This window comes from Pan troglodytes, chromosome 7 (genome assembly GCF_028858775.2).
Source record: "Pan troglodytes isolate AG18354 chromosome 7, NHGRI_mPanTro3-v2.0_pri, whole genome shotgun sequence".
NCBI lineage: Eukaryota > Metazoa > Chordata > Mammalia > Primates > Hominidae > Pan > Pan troglodytes.
In genome coordinates, this window is record NC_072405.2 from 30295952 (window position 1) to 30314300 (window position 18349).

At 39.6% G+C, this 18349-nt stretch overlaps 1 protein-coding gene across 10 annotated transcripts in view; it reads left to right on the forward strand.

Annotated features, from left to right (window-relative positions):
• XPO7 (exportin 7) overlaps positions 1 to 18349 on the forward strand; it is an 88114-nt gene that overhangs the window by 48255 nt on the left and 21510 nt on the right. For 4 of the 10 annotated variants that reach the window (XM_063816905.1, XM_001151243.7, XM_063816907.1 and 1 more), the window contains exons 2-12: positions 151 to 297; positions 2780 to 2873; positions 3441 to 3607; positions 5177 to 5242; positions 7961 to 8065; positions 9648 to 9813; positions 11058 to 11131; positions 13369 to 13488; positions 15019 to 15165; positions 15928 to 16100; positions 17931 to 18124. In XM_063816905.1, coding sequence (XP_063672975.1) covers positions 151 to 297; positions 2780 to 2873; positions 3441 to 3607; positions 5177 to 5242; positions 7961 to 8065; positions 9648 to 9813; positions 11058 to 11131; positions 13369 to 13488; positions 15019 to 15165; positions 15928 to 16100; positions 17931 to 18124 — 1453 coding nt within the window. Of the gene's footprint in view, positions 1 to 150; positions 298 to 2779; positions 2874 to 3440; positions 3608 to 5176; positions 5270 to 7960; positions 8066 to 9647; positions 9814 to 11057; positions 11132 to 13368; positions 13489 to 15018; positions 15166 to 15927; positions 16101 to 17930; positions 18125 to 18349 lie in introns of all 10 variants that reach the window. The other 6 variants (XM_063816904.1, XM_024345079.3, XM_054657281.2 and 3 more) reach the window with 2 other exon arrangements.

Here is an 18349-nt window from a genome sequence, read left to right on the forward strand (position 1 = left end):
TTATTAGGTGAATGTTACCCAGGTTCTCCTCAGTTCAGAAGCAATTCTTTCTTTACTGATTATTATTTATCTTTGTTTATTAATTTTAAGCACAGTTGCTTACATTTGTAGTAGGCTGAACTGTTCTCTTTCCTGACTGATCTTTTCCAGAGCCTGGCCCAACTAGAGAATCTGTGCAAACAGCTGTATGAAACCACAGACACAACCACTCGACTCCAGGCAGAGAAAGCCTTGGTTGAATTTACCAACAGCCCTGATTGCCTGAGCAAGTGCCAGCTACTCCTCGAAAGAGGAAGTGTGCGTAAGATCTGAAAATCCTAAAGGATAACGGGCGCTTAGGAAACTTTATTCTAGTTCTCTGTGTAGGAATGGCTTGGGATGGCTTCTGTTCCCTGATTTTTCTAGGTGTCCCTGACTTATTTTCACTTTTAAGAAGTACCATACCTACCAGGTTGGCAAAACAGCCATACAGTCTCATAAAGAAAATCTCTTTGAACATGCATTTCTGTTCTGTAATTTTTCATCCTAAATTTCCAGAACTTGTTTTCTGCTTTTACATTTAAGTGCCACATCCTGTCCTTTCCAGAATAAGATAGGACTGTAGATAAATGACCTTTGTGTTTGTTTATTTATTTATTTTTGAGACGGAGTTTCGCTCTTGTTGCCCAGGCTGGAGTGCAATGGCACGATCTTAGCTCACTGCAACCTCCACCTCCCGGGTTCAAGTGATTCTCCTGCCTCAGCCTCCCGAGTAGCTGGGATCACAGGCATGCACCACCAAGCCTGGCTAATTTTGTATTTTTTTTTAGTAGAGACGGGGTTTCTCCGTGTTGGTCAGGCTGGTCTCGATCTCCTGACCTCAGGTGATCCACCCGCCTCGGCCTCCCAAAGTGATGGGATTACAGATGTGAGCCACCACACCCAGCCAATAAATGACCTTTTTAATCCAAAGTCCTAGTACAAGATCCTCAGTCTTCTCTGTGTTTTGTGTCCTCTCTGCCACAGCTGCTGTTTATTGCCTTACAAATCCAGGAACAGTGACCTTGACAATGAAATTACAGGAGATTGTAGGATTTTAAATGGAATTAGAACCTCCTCCAGCTTAAAAATGGCATTGCAGTGATCAAAATAATGTTCCTGAGATATAATTTGATAAAATCACTATCTTTGGCAAGATGGAAGTCTTGGGAAGGGTGGGATCCCCCCAGGGTCCCATGAAAGGGCATCATGAGAGGCATATCCCAGCTAGACTTCAGCAGCAAGCACTGGCCTTCTTTTGATAAAGTGGCAACATAAAGTGCAGTCCTCATATTTTTCCTAATCCTCAAACAGCTTCCCAGTCGTGCTTACCTATATTACGCTCTTTCACAGATGAAAGAGAAAACACCAAGAAAAGGCACATATATTAGCCATCATTCTTGTGTGTGTGGAAAAAGGTGAAAATAGAAATGATAATGCCATGTGGTATTCTGAACAACAGTAATCCCTAAAGAATTGGTTAATCAAAATTTGCTTTCCAAAAAGTATCCTTAAGACTGGAATGAAATGTGAAAAAATGAAGGTTAATTGGTTGAGAGGATAGAATTCTAGTTGACTTTATTTCTGACTTTTTATTAGTATTATAATATTGTTTATACAATAAATAGAACAACTTATAATTGGTTGAAATTATCCATTAGTAGCTGAGGGGTATAACTTTTTCCCCAAATATCTGAATGATACAAAGTCATGGTCAAAGACTGTGTGGTGGTCTGTTCTGTTTTACGCACATAGTGTTTTATATATTTCTCTTAAATCACTTGGTGTTTGGATTGATGCACTTGTATTTGTCCTGTGGGAGATGCCCAGCTAGCTCTGCCAGCTAACTCCTGCTGGAGTGACAGTACAGTCTCTCTCACCACTAATCTTAAATTTTTATACCTGGTGGTATTATGTAATATTAACATAAATGGATAGTCTGAGGGACTACCATCTTAAGGACTTTCTGTGTCATAGAAAATTGTCCTTGACCCTTGATTAAAATACTTTAATGCTTCTGAGCCTGTTCCTGTTTTATGGCATTGTATATAATATAGCCACATGGAGGAATTCTTCCTTAGGCATTTTGATCAAATGGAATGCTTTGAGTCTCCGTAAGGTTAAAACTTGTTAAACCCACATTTGAGAATGTGATAAAGCTATTCCATTGCTTAAGGCATAATTTTTCTTTCTCACAAATAACCTTAAGTTTACTTTTAAACTATCATATACATTCCCCAGCCCAATAGCTGATTGATAGCTGCGCTGATGGAAAGATACAATTTGGAGATTAACTATATAGCATAGTGTGATGGTTTCCTCTAATACTTCTTTTCTTTTTTCCCCAATATCATGCCATAGAAATATTTTGAGGTGAAACTGTTTGAAATATCATTATAACAGATACTGAGGGGAGATTTCTTGGTTTAAATGAGGGGAGAGATTTTTTCTAATCTCTATTTTTCTGAAAAGATGCCCTCTAGTGTCTGTCCCTCAGAGTGAAGCAGATATCTGTATTAGATTCAGCTTGATCAGACGGTTCACTTTATCTTCCCCGTTGTTCATTGTTGAAGTCAGCTAAATAAACTTATGCTATGTGGTTCATTTTTCCTCAGAGCAGTAGACCCTCTAAAATCCAGAGGATCAAATCTGCCAAAACTGATTGCCTTTTCTTGAATCTGAGCAGAGATCTCCAAGTTAAAAACCTTGTGACTGGCTTACTCAATACAATTTTAAGTCCTTTTTCCCTCTCTTTTCACAGTCCTCTTACTCCCAGTTACTGGCAGCTACATGCCTTACCAAGCTTGTATCACGCACAAACAACCCCCTACCATTGGAACAGCGAATAGATATTCGTAAGTGGAGAATTTTCTGTTCTGTCTTGAAGAAAATAGTTTGTTTAGTGATGTGCTAGTAATAGTCAAATGTATGTGTTTGTTCAATGATATGCTGAGATTGCTAACCATACAAAATGTCTAGAATCCAGTTCGTTTCCAGAATTTGGGGCTTATGAAAGTGAAGGGCCCGACGCAATAACTTCTGGATAAAGCCTAAGTCCTCCCTTTTGTTATCGGGAGATTTCTTCATTCATCTTTTCTTTACTGCCACTAGTAACTAACAAAAACATTGTTAATGATTTTGAATTCTGTGTAGACCACGTTCTTTAGCTACCTAGGGATAGAGTCAAAGCAGCTATACTGCAAATTCTTCATGTGACAAAATAAAATTCTGAATTAGAACACCTACTAATCTTAAATTTAAAGTCCCATTTGGAACAGTAGCATAAATAATTAAGACAGTTTGGGTTAAATAGTCTAAATTTATAATTTCTTGGCCATTTAGCATGTCTAAAGATATACACCCTTCTCTGGCAGAGCTTTCTATTATGTGGATTGGTTTTGTTTCTTGTTTTTTTTTAATAGGGAACTATGTGCTCAACTACCTTGCCACTCGGCCGAAGTTGGCTACTTTCGTGACACAAGCACTTATTCAGTTATATGCCAGAATCACAAAACTGGGCTGGTTTGACTGTCAGAAGGATGACTATGTCTTCAGAAATGCAATCACAGACGTCACAAGGTTTTTACAGGTACAGTGTATATATTTGATGTAATGGGAATGGGAGAACCAGCATATACATATATATAAACACACACACACACACACACACACAACTTAACACACTTATCTACTTTTTAAACATGACACAAAATAGAATTATATGATATATTCTCTTCCGCATGTTTTTTACCCTTAATAGGTCTTGGTAGTGTTTGCATGTTGGCAAAAACAAACCATGTCTCAGTCTTTCAAATTCCTACATATGGTCCCAAGCAAAAATATGATTAATTAATTAGTTAATATTTTATAGATGGGCATTTCTTTCGAGTGTTAAATTAATACTTCAGTGAATAGCCCAGTACATATATTTTGAATAAGTGCGTTTGTAGGGTCAATTCCTAGCCTTGGAAAGATATTTCCAAGTTATCCTCAAAAAAGTTATACAGCATGCACTTCATGATGATGTTTTGGTCAACAGTAGACCACATATACAACAGCGGTCCCGTAAAATTATAATGGAGCTGGAAAAAAAATGGAGCCTAGTGATGTCGAACTGTCTTAATGTTGTAGCACAATTTATTTTTTAAGTAAATTTAGTGTGGCCTAAGTGTACATACTTATAAAGTCTGTAGTGGTGTACAGCAATGTCCTCGGCTTTCACATCCACTCACCACTCACTCACTGACTCACCCAGAACAACTTTCAATCCTGTAAACTCCATTCATGGTAAGCGCCCTATACAGGTGTAGCTTTTTAAAAAAAAAATCTTTTATGCTGAATTTTTACTTTATCTTTGCTATGTTTAGATACACAAACACTTACCATTGTTATAGTTGCCCACAGTATAGTCACGTGGTGTACAAGTTTGTGCCTAGGAACAATAGCCTGTACCATACAGCCTAGGTGTGTAGTAGACTGTACCATCTAGGTTTATGTAAGTACACTCTATGATGTTAGCACAACAGTGAAATCCTCTAATAACACATTTCGTAGAACGTGTCGCCATCATTCAGTGACTCATGACTGTACCTACTTCCACAAACAGTTGATAAGAGGACCTGCTTACCTCAGCCCTGGAAGCTAAACTTAATTTTTCTAATTTAATAGGTTAAAAAAATTGGTATCTTATTGTTTGGGTTATGGGTGAGACTGGATAAATTTTGATATGTTTATTTATTGCTTATATTTGTTTTTCTGTGAACTTCTATTTATATCTTAACCACACTTCCTCGGATTCTTTACCTTTTGCTTATTGTTTTATGCATTCTCTTTATAAAATGTGTTGCTTGTCATTTACTTTAGTGATGTGTTTTGCAATTTACCTTTTAAAAATGTATATGCTATAATGCTTATGGGAATTTTTTTAATGTAAAAGTTTTAAATTTTGATGAAGTCAGATTTGACAGTCTTCCTTTGTAGTGACAGTTAGGTTTTATGTCCAGCAAAACAACAGTTTTAAACTATGATTCCTTGCTGCCTTGTCTAGGCAGTTTTACTAATGACACAGGAACCCATCATTCGAAAGTATGAGTGCATTCCAAATGCCAAAACCAAGCACACATGACAACTCTTTCTACCTTATACTTTTTTTAACCAGGATAGTGTTGAATACTGCATCATTGGTGTCACAATTTTATCTCAGCTAACCAATGAAATTAATCAAGTAAGTGCTACAGCCTTCCTCATTGAAGTAAGTGCCATATTTTTTCTTAGTATTGGTGTTTTCTGCTGTGTGTGGGATGATCTTTTTTGGCAGTTGTGTGCTTTTGCGGTAAGTGATTAATGCCCTTTTGAAACAAAATAGTTCCATTGGGTTTTCCTCTGTAATTGCAACTCACCTCACTTTTTGTCCTGTTCCCTTTCTGTCTCCAGGTTGTTTTCCTCTTTTCCATCTTAGCTTTTTTTTTTTTTTTATTGGTACTAATTATCATTTTAGAGATAAAAGTGATCCCAGCACTTTGGGAGGCCGAGGCAGGCGGATCACCTGAGGTCAGGAGATCAAGACCAGCCTGGCTAACATGTTGAAACCCTGTTTCTACTAAAAATACAAAAAATTAGCCAGGCGTGGTGGCATGTGCCTGTAGTCCCAGTGACTTGGGAGACAGGCAGGAGAATCGCTTGAACCCGGGAGGTGGAGGTTGCAGCGAGCCAAGATCGCGCTATTGCACTCCAGCTTGGGCAACAAGAGCGAAACTCCATCTCAAAAAAAGCAAAATACTACTGCCTTGCCCATGAAAGAGAATGACTTCAAAAAAGAGACCATAAAGGTCAACCTTTTGTGTGCCCCTTCTGCTCCTATATACTTTAAATTTTTTAAATGGTCATTGATGCCACAGAATACTACAGAGGAAACACCAGTGGCTTTCTTCTGCCCTGGCTATATTTTAGTCATTTACTTTTTTATCTAGCTAAAAATTTGTGATTATAGAACAGGCCCGTATCAATATTAGTTATAACATCTCACCCTTAAGTTGGAAGCATATTAATGATATCAGCATTACTGTTGCTATTGCTCATAATTCTGCAGACATTTTTATTAACCCTGAGAAATCTTAACTGTGAGTTGGTCCTATTTCAAATGTGTTAGCTTAGAGCCTGTGAAAATTGGGAGTCCATGTTGTGTTTTCTTGCCACATGCAATCCCCGTTGTGATCAGTAATTACCAAAATAATAACAGCTTACACTTTTGAGTGATTACTGTTACCACCATTCTAAGCACTTTATAGTAACTAATTTTATTCTCAGAACAGTCATATGAGGTAGGTACTGTGTTTATACCATTTTCTGGATCAGGAAACTGAGGCACATAAAGATGAAATCATTTGCCTAAGGTTTCACAAGCAACAGATGTGATTCAAACCCAAATAGTCTTATTCTACGGCCTGTGTTCTTAACAACTAATGTACTATTTAACCACTCTTATCTTTGCAGCAGAAGAGCAGATGCATTAACTAAGGATAGAGATTGTGGACTTAATGTTTTCCCCTTTGAAGCTTGGCCCCACAGAGTACATAAATTTTGATATATGTATAATAAAAAACTTCAAGATTTTACTTTTCTAAGAAAGTGATGAAATTTTATGTAGCATTTAGGGTGTAATCATTCTGTGTTATGATCAGTATAACAGATTGTATGATACATAATCTAGCAAGACCTTTGTTATCTAAGACACATGATAACACAATGACAGAAGCAAGAATTGAAGAATATTTTGAGCCTCTAAATAATTTGAATTTTCCATTGTTTTGTGATTGTCAGATTCAAAAAAGAAAGTATATTTCTGTCACTATTCTTACTTAGAACCTAGAAATAAAATTAAGAAGACTTGATTGTCAGTAATCTTGCTGCCTTACACTTTAATGTGGCAAAAACAAAATGAGTCTCCTCTTGGATGAATTGATCAGTAAACAGAAGAGATTTAAGCTTTCAGTACCTGGTTAGACTGAAAATACTCCTGACAACTTTGAAGTTATTTTATTCCACATATTGAGTGCCTACTGTGTGTTAGGACTGGGAGCATACTAAAGAAGTAGAAGATTTAGTTCTTAACCACAAAAACATAAATTTAGCTGAAAAGACAAGAACAGGGAAAGTCAGAGACCAGTACAACTACTTAAATTAAGTTTTCACTTCTGGGGTATAGAGAATATGTTGAAATAGGTTAGGAAAGGAGGTGAATATTATGGGCTGTTGTCATTTGTAAATTCTGCAGTAACTTCAGCGTTGAGGGTTTTTTTTGTTTTTGTTTTTGTTTTGAGTTTTGCTTACTGAAATCAAAGCGTTGTTACTCTGTCTGTGGGTGTTTAAGAGACAGGATCTCACTCTGCTGCCCAGGCTGGAGTGCAGTGCAGCCACGAATGCCTGGGCTCCAGGCCCTCCTGAGTAGCTAGGACTTACAGGCATGCACCACCACACCGATTTTTTTATTTTTTTATTTTTATTTTTTTAGTTTTTAGAGGTGGTGGGGGGTCTCACTGTGTCTGCTTCTGGGCTCAAATGATCCTCCTGCCTCAACCTCCCAAAGTTCTAGAATTACAGAGGTGAGTCACCACACCTGGCCCATTAAGCCACAGTACAACATGAAAGTAATTATCAGTAACGTCTGCCAACAATTTAAGTTTTACCTCCCTGAATACAGAGGAAAATAAGAATTTGCAGCAGAGATTATCCATCCTTTTGTTTTCCCTCTGTAAGCTAGAGAGAAAGTTTACTATCCTCCATCCTTTCACTAGATAGCGTTTCACAATAATTTAAATGTTAAAAATGTATTTTATGTTTATATTGCTCTTACTGGAAATCCTTCTAGCTTATAGGAAGTCTACATGAAAAATTCTTTTTTTGCAATTAATTCTTTGCATTGGTTTCTTCTTTTTCTGCACAGGCAGACACCACCCATCCTTTAACCAAGCACAGAAAAATAGCCTCTTCTTTTCGCGATTCATCATTATTTGATATCTTCACACTTTCCTGCAATTTACTAAAACAGGTGAGCATGTAGTTTGGGTCATATTTCCCAGTTTCTTTTGAAAGAATGAGAATGGATGGGAAGTTGTTAAATGTCAGCTTTTAACTGATCCCACGAGAGTTTATGCATCTGTTTAATCATCATCTCTTATATAAGACTCATAGAGGCATTGAAGAAACTGGTCAGAGTGACCACTGAGGTTGGAGAAATGATTGTCACTTCCCTGTTTCAGATCAGTTCCCCTAGGTAAAGAGCAGTAAGTGAGCACTTATCCCATACTCCTATCTTAAAGGGATCTAGTTTACCTAACTCAGAGTTTGAAGTTCTGTTGTTGTTGTTTTTATAACCACATAAAATCTTTCTATATGATGTGAAAGCATGTTAGTTTTATGGTGTTTGGATTCTTAGTGCTCTGAAAGTAGGTTCAGACGACGTTGTTAGCATACAGAAACCAGGCTGGTTCCCCTGTCCCCCGCTGAGTTAAAAGCAGCACATAAACAAGTAACATCTGTAAGGAAAAGTAGATTTTGAATTTTTAACATCCATTTAGATTTAATAACCTGGAGGAGTAGACAGTATCACATAAGGAAATTACCTGTGTTAAAATCGAAAGTTGGTGTTTTCAATTCATTTATTGATAGAGCTGAACTAAGAAAGAAGTGTTAAGCTGGGAGTTCCACACAGTTGTAACACAGCTCGGATGCTTTGTCCCTATAGAAAGCTAAATAGGGTTAGCCTCTGGCTTTTTGTTCATTTTTGTGGTTTTGTTCTTATTTTCCAACATTTCCCAATTTTAGTTTTGGAAGCCAGTTTGTATTCTTTCTGTTATTCCAGTTAACGATACTCATCTTTTTCCTCAATTACTTAGTTTTACCTTAGAATTCCCAAATAATCCTCGGGTTAAGCAAAGCTGCCTAGCAAAAGCTGTTGCACCCGCTGGAGGGGAAAAGCTTTTGAGAAAACTAAGGATTAAATCCTCCTTACTGATACCATCAGGAACAAATAATTAGCCAGCCAGTCACGGAGGCTCAGCTGGTATAACCTTGCAATGGGACAGGCACAGTAGCTATGGCCAGTACTCACCTGTAGTCTGCAGGTACATTGCAATGAGTAAATAAAATTCAGTGATGATTTTAATTCTGGTTTGAGAGATTTTTGGTGATGGTGGTTGTAAAAACGAGGAAAGAAAGTAGGGCAGGGTGTTAAGCATCCTCAGAGCTCCCTCCAGAGTTTAATCCCAGCCCTGTCTAGAAATAACTAGGATCTCACATGCCAATAAAATGACCACAGGAGCCATATTGCTTCAGAATTGCCTGTGACCATTATGTCTACATTGTGTGAGGAGTATAGTAAGTGTTAAAACAGGGCTTTCTTTAAATACCAACTTCATGTTTTTATAGTAAATATGTTTTAATAGTATATAAGGAGCTAGGTATTTTCATAGTCACAGGTGATAGAAGTACCACATCTTTGGAGAGAAGGGGACATTTTACTGTGCTAACATATAGCCCTCCTTTTCTGACTTCACAGCTTTGTTGAGTCTGGGAGCAAGCTGGGAAGAGAGGAGTGATTTTGGGGACTCATTATGTGGTAATTTTTACAGGCTTCAGGAAAGAATCTAAACTTGAATGATGAAAGTCAGCATGGCTTGCTCATGCAACTGCTCAAGCTCACTCATAACTGCCTCAACTTTGACTTCATCGGCACTTCCACTGATGAGTCCTCAGACGACCTGTGTACAGTGCAGATTCCCACCAGCTGGAGATCAGGTAACAGAACTTCCTCCACCTCAAAGGCTGTCACTCCCCTACAGAGTGTCTGTAGAATGATCTAAAGAACTCCTGGCAACTCCTGTGTATTCTGAGGGAGAATTGAGAGAAAATTCTAAAGTCTTTTTTTGTTTGTTTGTTTTTTAAAGACAGGGTCTCACTCTGTCACCCAGGCTGGAGTGCAGTGGCACGATCACAGCTCAGTGCATCCTCAACCTCCTGGACTCAAGCAGTCTTCCCATCTCAGCCTCCCAAGTATCTGGAACTACAGGCACATGCCACCACACCCGGCTAATTTTGTTTGTTTATGTTTTGTAGAAGTGGGGTCTCACAATGTTGCCCAAGCTAGTCTTGAACTCCTGGGTTCGAGTGATTCTCCTACCTTGGCCTCCCAGAGTGCTGGGACTACAGGTGTGAGCCACTGTGCCCAGCCAGTAACATCTATTTTATAATGTTGGGGAGGTTGTTGGAGTAATCTCATAGATCCCGCAGTGTCAAAGAACTTTTAAAATTGCTGATTAATAATAGATAGGTATTTCACCTTCTTGCATTAATTGCCTAGAGACTTCTGTAATCTATTTAGGGTAATAACTATCTTTAAAAACAAAATCAAACACAACAACTTGTTCTTATGTTTGTCTTTGTATTCCAGAAGGATAAAAGTTTTAAATTCTTTTTATGGACAGAGGTGTTCAGGTTAAGTTCTCAGAGAATTGAAAGAAGAAATCTGTTTCTTAGAGAAGCTAAAATAGTACTTTCAAAAAAAGAAAAGAGGCCGGGCGTGGTGGCTCACGCCTGTAATCCCAGCACTTTGGGAGGCCGAGGCAGGCAGATCACTATGTCAGGAGTTCAAGACCAGCCTGGCGACCATGGTGAAACCCCGTCTCTACTAAAAATACAAAAATTAGCTGGGCATGGTGGCACGTGCCTGTAATCCCAGCTACTCTGGAGGCTGAGGCAGGAGAATCCTTTAAACCGGGACCTGGGAGGCAAAGGTTGCAGTGAGCCGAGATCTCGCCATTGCACTCCAGCCTGGGCTACAGAGGGAGACTCCGTCTCAAAAAAGAGAGAAAAGAAAAAGGGAAACCAAAAAGCCCCTATTTGCTTATCACTTCCAAAGGAAATAAATACTCTGTAAGATAAGTAGGCAGAAGGATGTGCTCCCTGATGTATAGTGCTGGAAGTATGCCAGCGGCAATGTTCATACTTAATAAAGTGATGTCTTTTGTCTTTTTCTTCCCCAGCCTTCTTAGATTCTTCAACCCTGCAGCTGTTTTTTGACCTGTATCATTCCATCCCTCCTTCATTTTCACCTCTGGTGAGTCAGGACTACCGTTTCTTAAAGCAAACCTATTCATAGAAGATAGCAATGGTGAATGAACCTTATATTCGTTTTGTTTTATAAAATTATACAAGTAAAGCATAGAAATACTAGGCTAGTTATCTAGTCTTTTGAGATTAAGCTTGTAGCCTAAAGGTTCCAGCCATAAAGTCTTAATTATTTTTAAATTATTCCTGTCTAAAGGCTAATTCCTGCAGATGGTCAAGCTCTTTTGGGTCTCATCGTGTATCTGACTTTATGCTGTTCCTCAAACGGCCACAGGCTAGCACCTGGGGATTCACCTAATACTGTCTAGTTGAACTATTAAGATTGTCCTGACTCAGAAAACCCCTTAGGTGTACATTAGATTGTCATAAATGGAAACTGTGATGAGAAGGCTAATTTGCATACTTACCCTGAATAACATTTGAAAGCTATTGGGAATGGTGTATTTCTCCTTTAAAGCCATAATTAACCTAAAACCTCAAAATTCATTCAGGTTCTAAAATACTATTGGTCTGGTATTTCAGATTGTTGGTGTAAATTACCGGTTGGTGTTATACACAAAATATATAAAGAAAACACAGTGAAGTAATGAGTGGTGTGCATAGTGTTTGTTCAGTAGAGGACTTTTCTGGCCATTGTAGCACTTCTCCAAATTAATGTAGACCTTTGTGTTCGCTGAAACATGATTTCAGTGTTGTCGGGTGTATCGTTAAGGTTACTGCAAGAAAATGTAGCACAGTCAAGAGGGATGATTAAGAAAGTACTACTTGCAAAGGTATGGGTAAAATTAAGGGACACCAGCACGGGGTGGTGGTGCATGCCCCTGGGGCTGGCAGTAGTGGGAAGCCTCAAAGGGCAAGTGAAGGAAACCTGGAGAGAGTTGAAGCTGCGTCTTAGAGGAGGGCTGGACAACAAGAACTACAGCCATCACTAGAGAAACTCTGCCACTGCATAGCCAGCTGGATGGTCGGAAGAGGGGTACCCTGTTCCCTCTGCCCTCTAATCTCCTGCTTGTACTTTCCATTGGTTGAAGCCAACTAGAAGCCAGAGGGCAAGGGAGCTTGGCTGCTCTCCTCAACAGAGGTCAGCCTCCTAGGGAATAGGGCAGGGTGGAAAAGGGTCGAAAGCAGATCTAGAGGGGCAAACAGAGAATGTAAATATCTAACACAGTGGGAACAGGGGGAAATGTCTTCAGGGATAAAGCTGGGTTGTGTTTTTTTGTTTGTTTGTTTGAGGCAGAGTTTTGATCTTGTTGCCCATGCTAGAGTGGAATGGCACTACCCATGGGTTCAAGCGATTCTCCTGCCTCAGCCTCCTGAGTAGCTGGAATTACAGGCATGAGCCACCACGCCCGGCTAATTTTGTATTTTCAGTAGAGACAGGGTTTCTCCATGTTGGTCAGGCTGGTCTCAAACTCCCGACCTCAGGTGATCTGCCTGTTTCAGCCTCCCAAAGTGCTGGGATTACGGGCGTGAGCCACCACGCCTGGCCAAAGCTGGCTTTTTTTAGGGCCCAGATATGATGTGCTTATTTCTTTTTTTTTTTTTTTTTTTTTCTTTTTTTTGTTTTTGAGATGGAGTCTCTCACTGTTGCCCGGGCTGGAGTGCAGTGGCGCAATCTCGGCTCACTGCAGCCTCCGCCTCCCAGCTTCAAGCGATTCTCCTCCCTCAGCCTCCCAAGTACCTGGGATTACAGGTGCCTGCCACCACGCCCAGCTAATTTTTTGTATTTTTGGTAGAGATGGGGTTTCACTATGTTTGCCAGGCTGGTCTCAAATTCCTGACCTCGTGATCTGCCCGCCTCAGCCTCCCAGAGTGCTGGGATTACAGGCGTGAGCCACCACGCCCGGCCGATACGCTTATTTCTTTATAGCATGTAATGACATAAGCACATAACATCTACATGTCAAACTCAGATTAGCCAAGAAAACTAAATCTAAAACTTTAAAGTATAAATTGCTCGATATTTTTAAGGGTGAAATAACGTATCTCAGCAAGAACAAAGATGCCATTGGAGTGGTCAAAGGAATTTGTACCTAAGGGAATTTCCAAACTGAATTTAACGGGCTGCTATGGTCTGCTTGGATCTATGTTCTTTTCTTTTCTCTTTTTAAAATAATATTGCTTCAGATAGCCTAAAGAAGGATATTGTAGGAGGTGGAACGTTTCTGGTGAAAGTAACTGTACAGTCTTTTTAATCGTTGTGTTTGGGTTCTGCCCTGCATTTAGGTATTATCCTGCTTGGTACAGATCGCTTCAGTCAGAAGATCCCTGTTTAACAATGCAGAGAGGGCCAAGTTTCTCTCTCATCTTGTTGATGGTGTTAAACGAATACTGGAAAACCCACAGGTAAGTTTATCTGAGAATTTACATATGTATAGGATTAGTGTATGCCCAGCTGTTATGAGTCAGAAGGAAATCCATCCCGAGGCCCAGTAAACAATTCAGTCTGTTCTTCAGGGAAGACTGATGTGAATCTCTATTTGTAGGCCAATTCTGAGATTATTTGCCCAAAAGAGGAGCTTATATCCTCCAGCTTCAGAAATGTAGGAGTTACAGGAAAGAATCACTTCGCTATAAGGAAATAAGGAAGAAGCTAGTCATTTTTCCCCCCAAGAAATTAAGAATCTAACATCTCCGGGCACAGAGGCTCACGCCTGTAATCCCAACACTTTGGGAGGCCAAGGTGGGCAGATCACTTGAGGTCAGGAGCTCAAGACCAGCCTGGCCAACATAGTGAAACCCTGTCTCTACTAAGTAAACTACAAAAAAAATTAGCCAGCCATGGTGGCGCGTGCCTGTAATCCCAGCTACTCGGGAGGCTGAGGCAGGAGAATCGCTTGAACCCGGGAGGCAGAGGTTGCAGTGAGCCGAGATCATGCCATTGCACTCCAGCTTGGGCGACAGAGTAAGACTCCGTCTCAAAAAAAAAAAAAAATCTAACATTTGGTTTTTGATTTTGTTTACCATTTTTAAAAAATGTTTATCGGTAACCTAAGTATATAGGGCTGCTTTTAGGTGGGAAGGAAGATACTTCTTTCAAACGTTAATTTCATAACTCGATTGCCCTTTTTGTCTTTTGAAGTCCCAGTGATTCAGTATTTTTTTGAAAGTATCACTTCTCTATATTAGAAGAAAATTAAAAAGCAGTTTATTTCAAAATATACTCAGTTTTGTCCCTCTTTTTAAAATTCATTTATTCATTCAACAAATTACATTGAGTACCTACTCTGTGCCAGGGATACACGGGTGAACAAAACAAAGTCTTAGCCCACATATGCTAACAGAAGAAGACATATCAGGAAACATACAATTAAATATACTGGTAGAATAGATTTTAAAATAGCTGTAATATTTGCTATATCATATAAACACTACTATATGAATAAATTACAGTAAGTGATATAAATATATGAAACATTTGTATAACTTTGCTAACTATCGGTTAGTTGTGCTGAATGATCAGTTTGACAGACGTGGAAATGAAAATTTCATTAGATTTCATTTGATTGGTAACAATAAGAAAACAAGTCAGTCACATCTTAGGTCGTGCCCACTTCTGCTATAATGAGCTTTACAGCCTCAGTGTGATCCTCCTGGGCTTCTGTTTCAAACTCTGTCCATTGAGGCTAATAATGTCATCTCATGTGATTATTATTGTGAACATATGAGATAATAAATGTGACTGTCCCTTTTCAAAGTGACTTTAAAAAATTGTTTCTGAACATTATGCAGACGTATCATTCTGAATCATGACCTGCAGCCCAGAAGTTAAAAAGTAGATTCTACCCCTTCCCCCATGCCATCTCAAGTATACATCATTCTTGAAGTATGTTAAGGCACATTTTACATTTTATTTTTCTCCTCTGCTACTGCCAGAGTTTATCAGACCCAAACAATTACCATGAGTTTTGCAGACTACTGGCCCGATTGAAGAGTAACTATCAACTGGGAGAATTGGTAAAGGTGGAAAACTACCCTGAGGTCATCCGATTGATAGCCAACTTCACAGTGACCAGCCTACAGGTTTGTCTTTGATTACTTGTGTCTTCCTTCCTAAATACTGGAATCTCTTGCTTGTTGGTTTTAACCATGTGCGAATATATTTTTTTTTCTTGGCAAAGGTAACCATAAGTACAGTATAGCCCTACAGAGTAGTTACTATTGTGGCCTGTGATTTACATTTACACAAGTGCAAGTAGTGTGGGGAGAGGAACATGTGGGAATTACTAGGATAATATTTAGATTCATCCCAGAGAGAATTAGCTCATAGTCACCCCAAAAAAGCCAAGGTTGGAACAGGGAGCTAGACAGAAGAGTAAAAAGAGACTTGATGCCCTCTCTTTCTTAGTCGTGTAATATAGAACAATGGGTCTCAAATTTTATGGCTTGTATCACAGTCATCTAGGGGACTGATGAAAAAATATAGATTCTTGAGTCTTATCCCCATAATTTCTGGTTCAGTAGGTCCAGGGTAGAGCCTTGGTGTTTCTAACAAGTTCTTGAGGTGATTGTCATGCATACTAATGGTTGAGACCCACTTACATATGGCTTTCCTTATGGTGAGGCTTACACAGCCAGCATAGAGTAGCCCTTCTCATTAGATGCTTAATCTTGAAAATACTAATAAACACATTAAACTAGTTGCCATACACAGAACAAAGCCCACAAAAGTCTATCCTCTTTTTAAAAAAAAAAGAAAAAAGTCTTTATCTTCTGTGTCAATGGCATGGGACTAACACGTACAGAAATGAAAAATATGCCTTCTGCTTTTCTACTTTTCTTTAGCACTGGGAATTTGCTCCAAATAGTGTGCACTATCTTCTGAGCCTGTGGCAGCGGCTGGCAGCCTCTGTGCCGTATGTCAAAGCCACAGAGCCCCACATGCTGGAAACTTACACTCCTGAGGTCACCAAAGCCTACATCACATCCCGGTTGGAATCTGTGCACATCATACTGAGGTAAGGAAACTTAGCCTCATTCATTCCCGCACCAGTGGCCTGTTGTCACACTTCCTAGAGATCAGACACCCCATTGGCAAAGAGGTACTCGAAGCGTGTCTCATTGGAGCCACTACTGTTCATGGTTCTTCTTCCTTGTCAGCAGAGTAGCATGAGAGCATAAAGCCTGATAGAATAGTCTTGTCTCTTGAACATTTATATTCTATTCATATTCCCCCTTTTCACTGTCCATAGCAATATCTTTGAATAGAGTATATCCATATAATGTTTGTCCTTGCCGCTGTTTTTCTTTCAGTGTGAGAAACATTTATAAGATATAGATGATAAGAATTATGTGTAACTTATAGGTGCTTAATGTGAACTCCTAAAGAAATAAGTGGATAAAGATTGCACAATCTAGTTATCAATTCTAATTCCAGAGCTAGAACACGTAAGAATTCTAAGCCACTGATCACTGATTGCTTTACATTCACACATGGTTTCTGTCTACATTGACTTAACTGAACCAAAAACCCGTAGCTAAAGAAATGTCAAGCCCTTTCAAAAATTACCTATATTAAATGAAGTTATAGCCCTGTTTAGGTAGCTTTCTTGTTTTCACTGGCTGTTTGTCAAGAGAATTTACTTGGAGTCTAAGGGTCTGGGGCCTTTTTAAGTTGGATTCTTAATTTGCTTAGCCCCAAGTGCATTTAATAGTCATGAGTTATAGTCTTAACTGTTGATGACTTGAATCAGTTCAAAATCTGAGTATTCATGAAGTTCACCAGCAAGCCTTCTTCTGTCACCTCCATAGCTTCCACTCCTGAGGATTCGGCTGGCTTCAGTGAGGCATTGTTGGGGAGTGGTTACATGTTTGTAGGCTCTGGGGCCAGATAGCCAGTTAGTAGCTCTGTACTCTTGGGCAAGTTGCTCCATTTCTGTATTTGTAAAATTCAAATAATAATAGGCCTACCTCATAAGGTTCTTACAAGGATTAAATTAATATGACCTGGCACAGTGTGTAGCACATGGTAAGCACACAGCTAGTTTTAGTGCTGCTGCTCCTGCTGCTGCTGCCATTATCATACTGTAGTGTAACAACAGAAGAGCTCCTTATTGGACAAGATGTTAAAATCTAGGAGCTGGCAGATAAGGCAAGATCTAGTACAGGGCCACAATGCCTAAGGGTCTGCAATTCCAAAGTCAAAGATGTGACAAAAGAAATTTCCTCATCAGTTTGGCATTAGAATTCACTTGTTACAAAACCAGACGGGAGTTGGTATGAGACCATTTATAGTTTTTTTAAAATCCTACTTAGTATGACCATTTATAATATTCATAAGTTTTGCTACAGGAACGTTGAGTTTGATGTGCCACAAAGCTCATCAAGGGTTTTATATGATACGGTAGAACCATCATACTGCCTTCCTCCAATTTGAACAGTTCTGAATTCCAAGACACATCTGGCCACAATGGCCTCCCACACAGGACTGTGTACTTATCCTACAGTTTACTATAGTCAAGAACAAGCGAAAGACTAAGAGTCAAGCGGTCAGAGAGTTGAGAAGGGCAGGACTTTGAGGTTTAAGGCAGAAAAACATTAAGAGTTGAGAATTCAGATTGTAAGATTTGACACCAACAAGCAGAATATACCTAAGGGAGACTGATGCTAGGGCAAAGACATTGGCCTTCTGCCTCATTAAACATTCTTCCTTGGGAAAAAGTAATGTCGGGATGTAGACCTCTACAGTCAGAAATGGTGGCTAAGTGAAGAAGTCAGAGAGCTGCTATATTGGGCAAATCAGTAGTCATATTTTAAGAGAGCTGCCTTCCTTCTTCCCTTGGGAATAGAGATGGCCTGGAAGATCCCCTGGAGGATACGGGGCTGGTCCAGCAGCAGTTGGACCAGCTGTCCACCATTGGGCGTTGTGAATATGAGAAGACGTGTGCACTCCTCGTGCAGTTGTTTGACCAGTCGGCCCAGTCGTACCAGGAGCTGCTACAGAGCGCCAGCGCAAGCCCAATGGACATTGCAGTGCAGGAGGGTGAGTGTGCAGCATGCTGGGAACTCTAGACTTGTGAGGAGATGTTGTCTAGTACCCCTTCGCTCATTGCCACCTCTTTCCTACCTCCCTGCAAAAGGATTCTTTCATCATCAGTTGTCTCCATATGCACAAGAATCTTTATGAATGAATAAATCCCTCAAGGGACTAGGGAAGAAGAACTGAAATCACATCTGCAGTGGGATTTTGTTTTAAGAGATGAGGTCT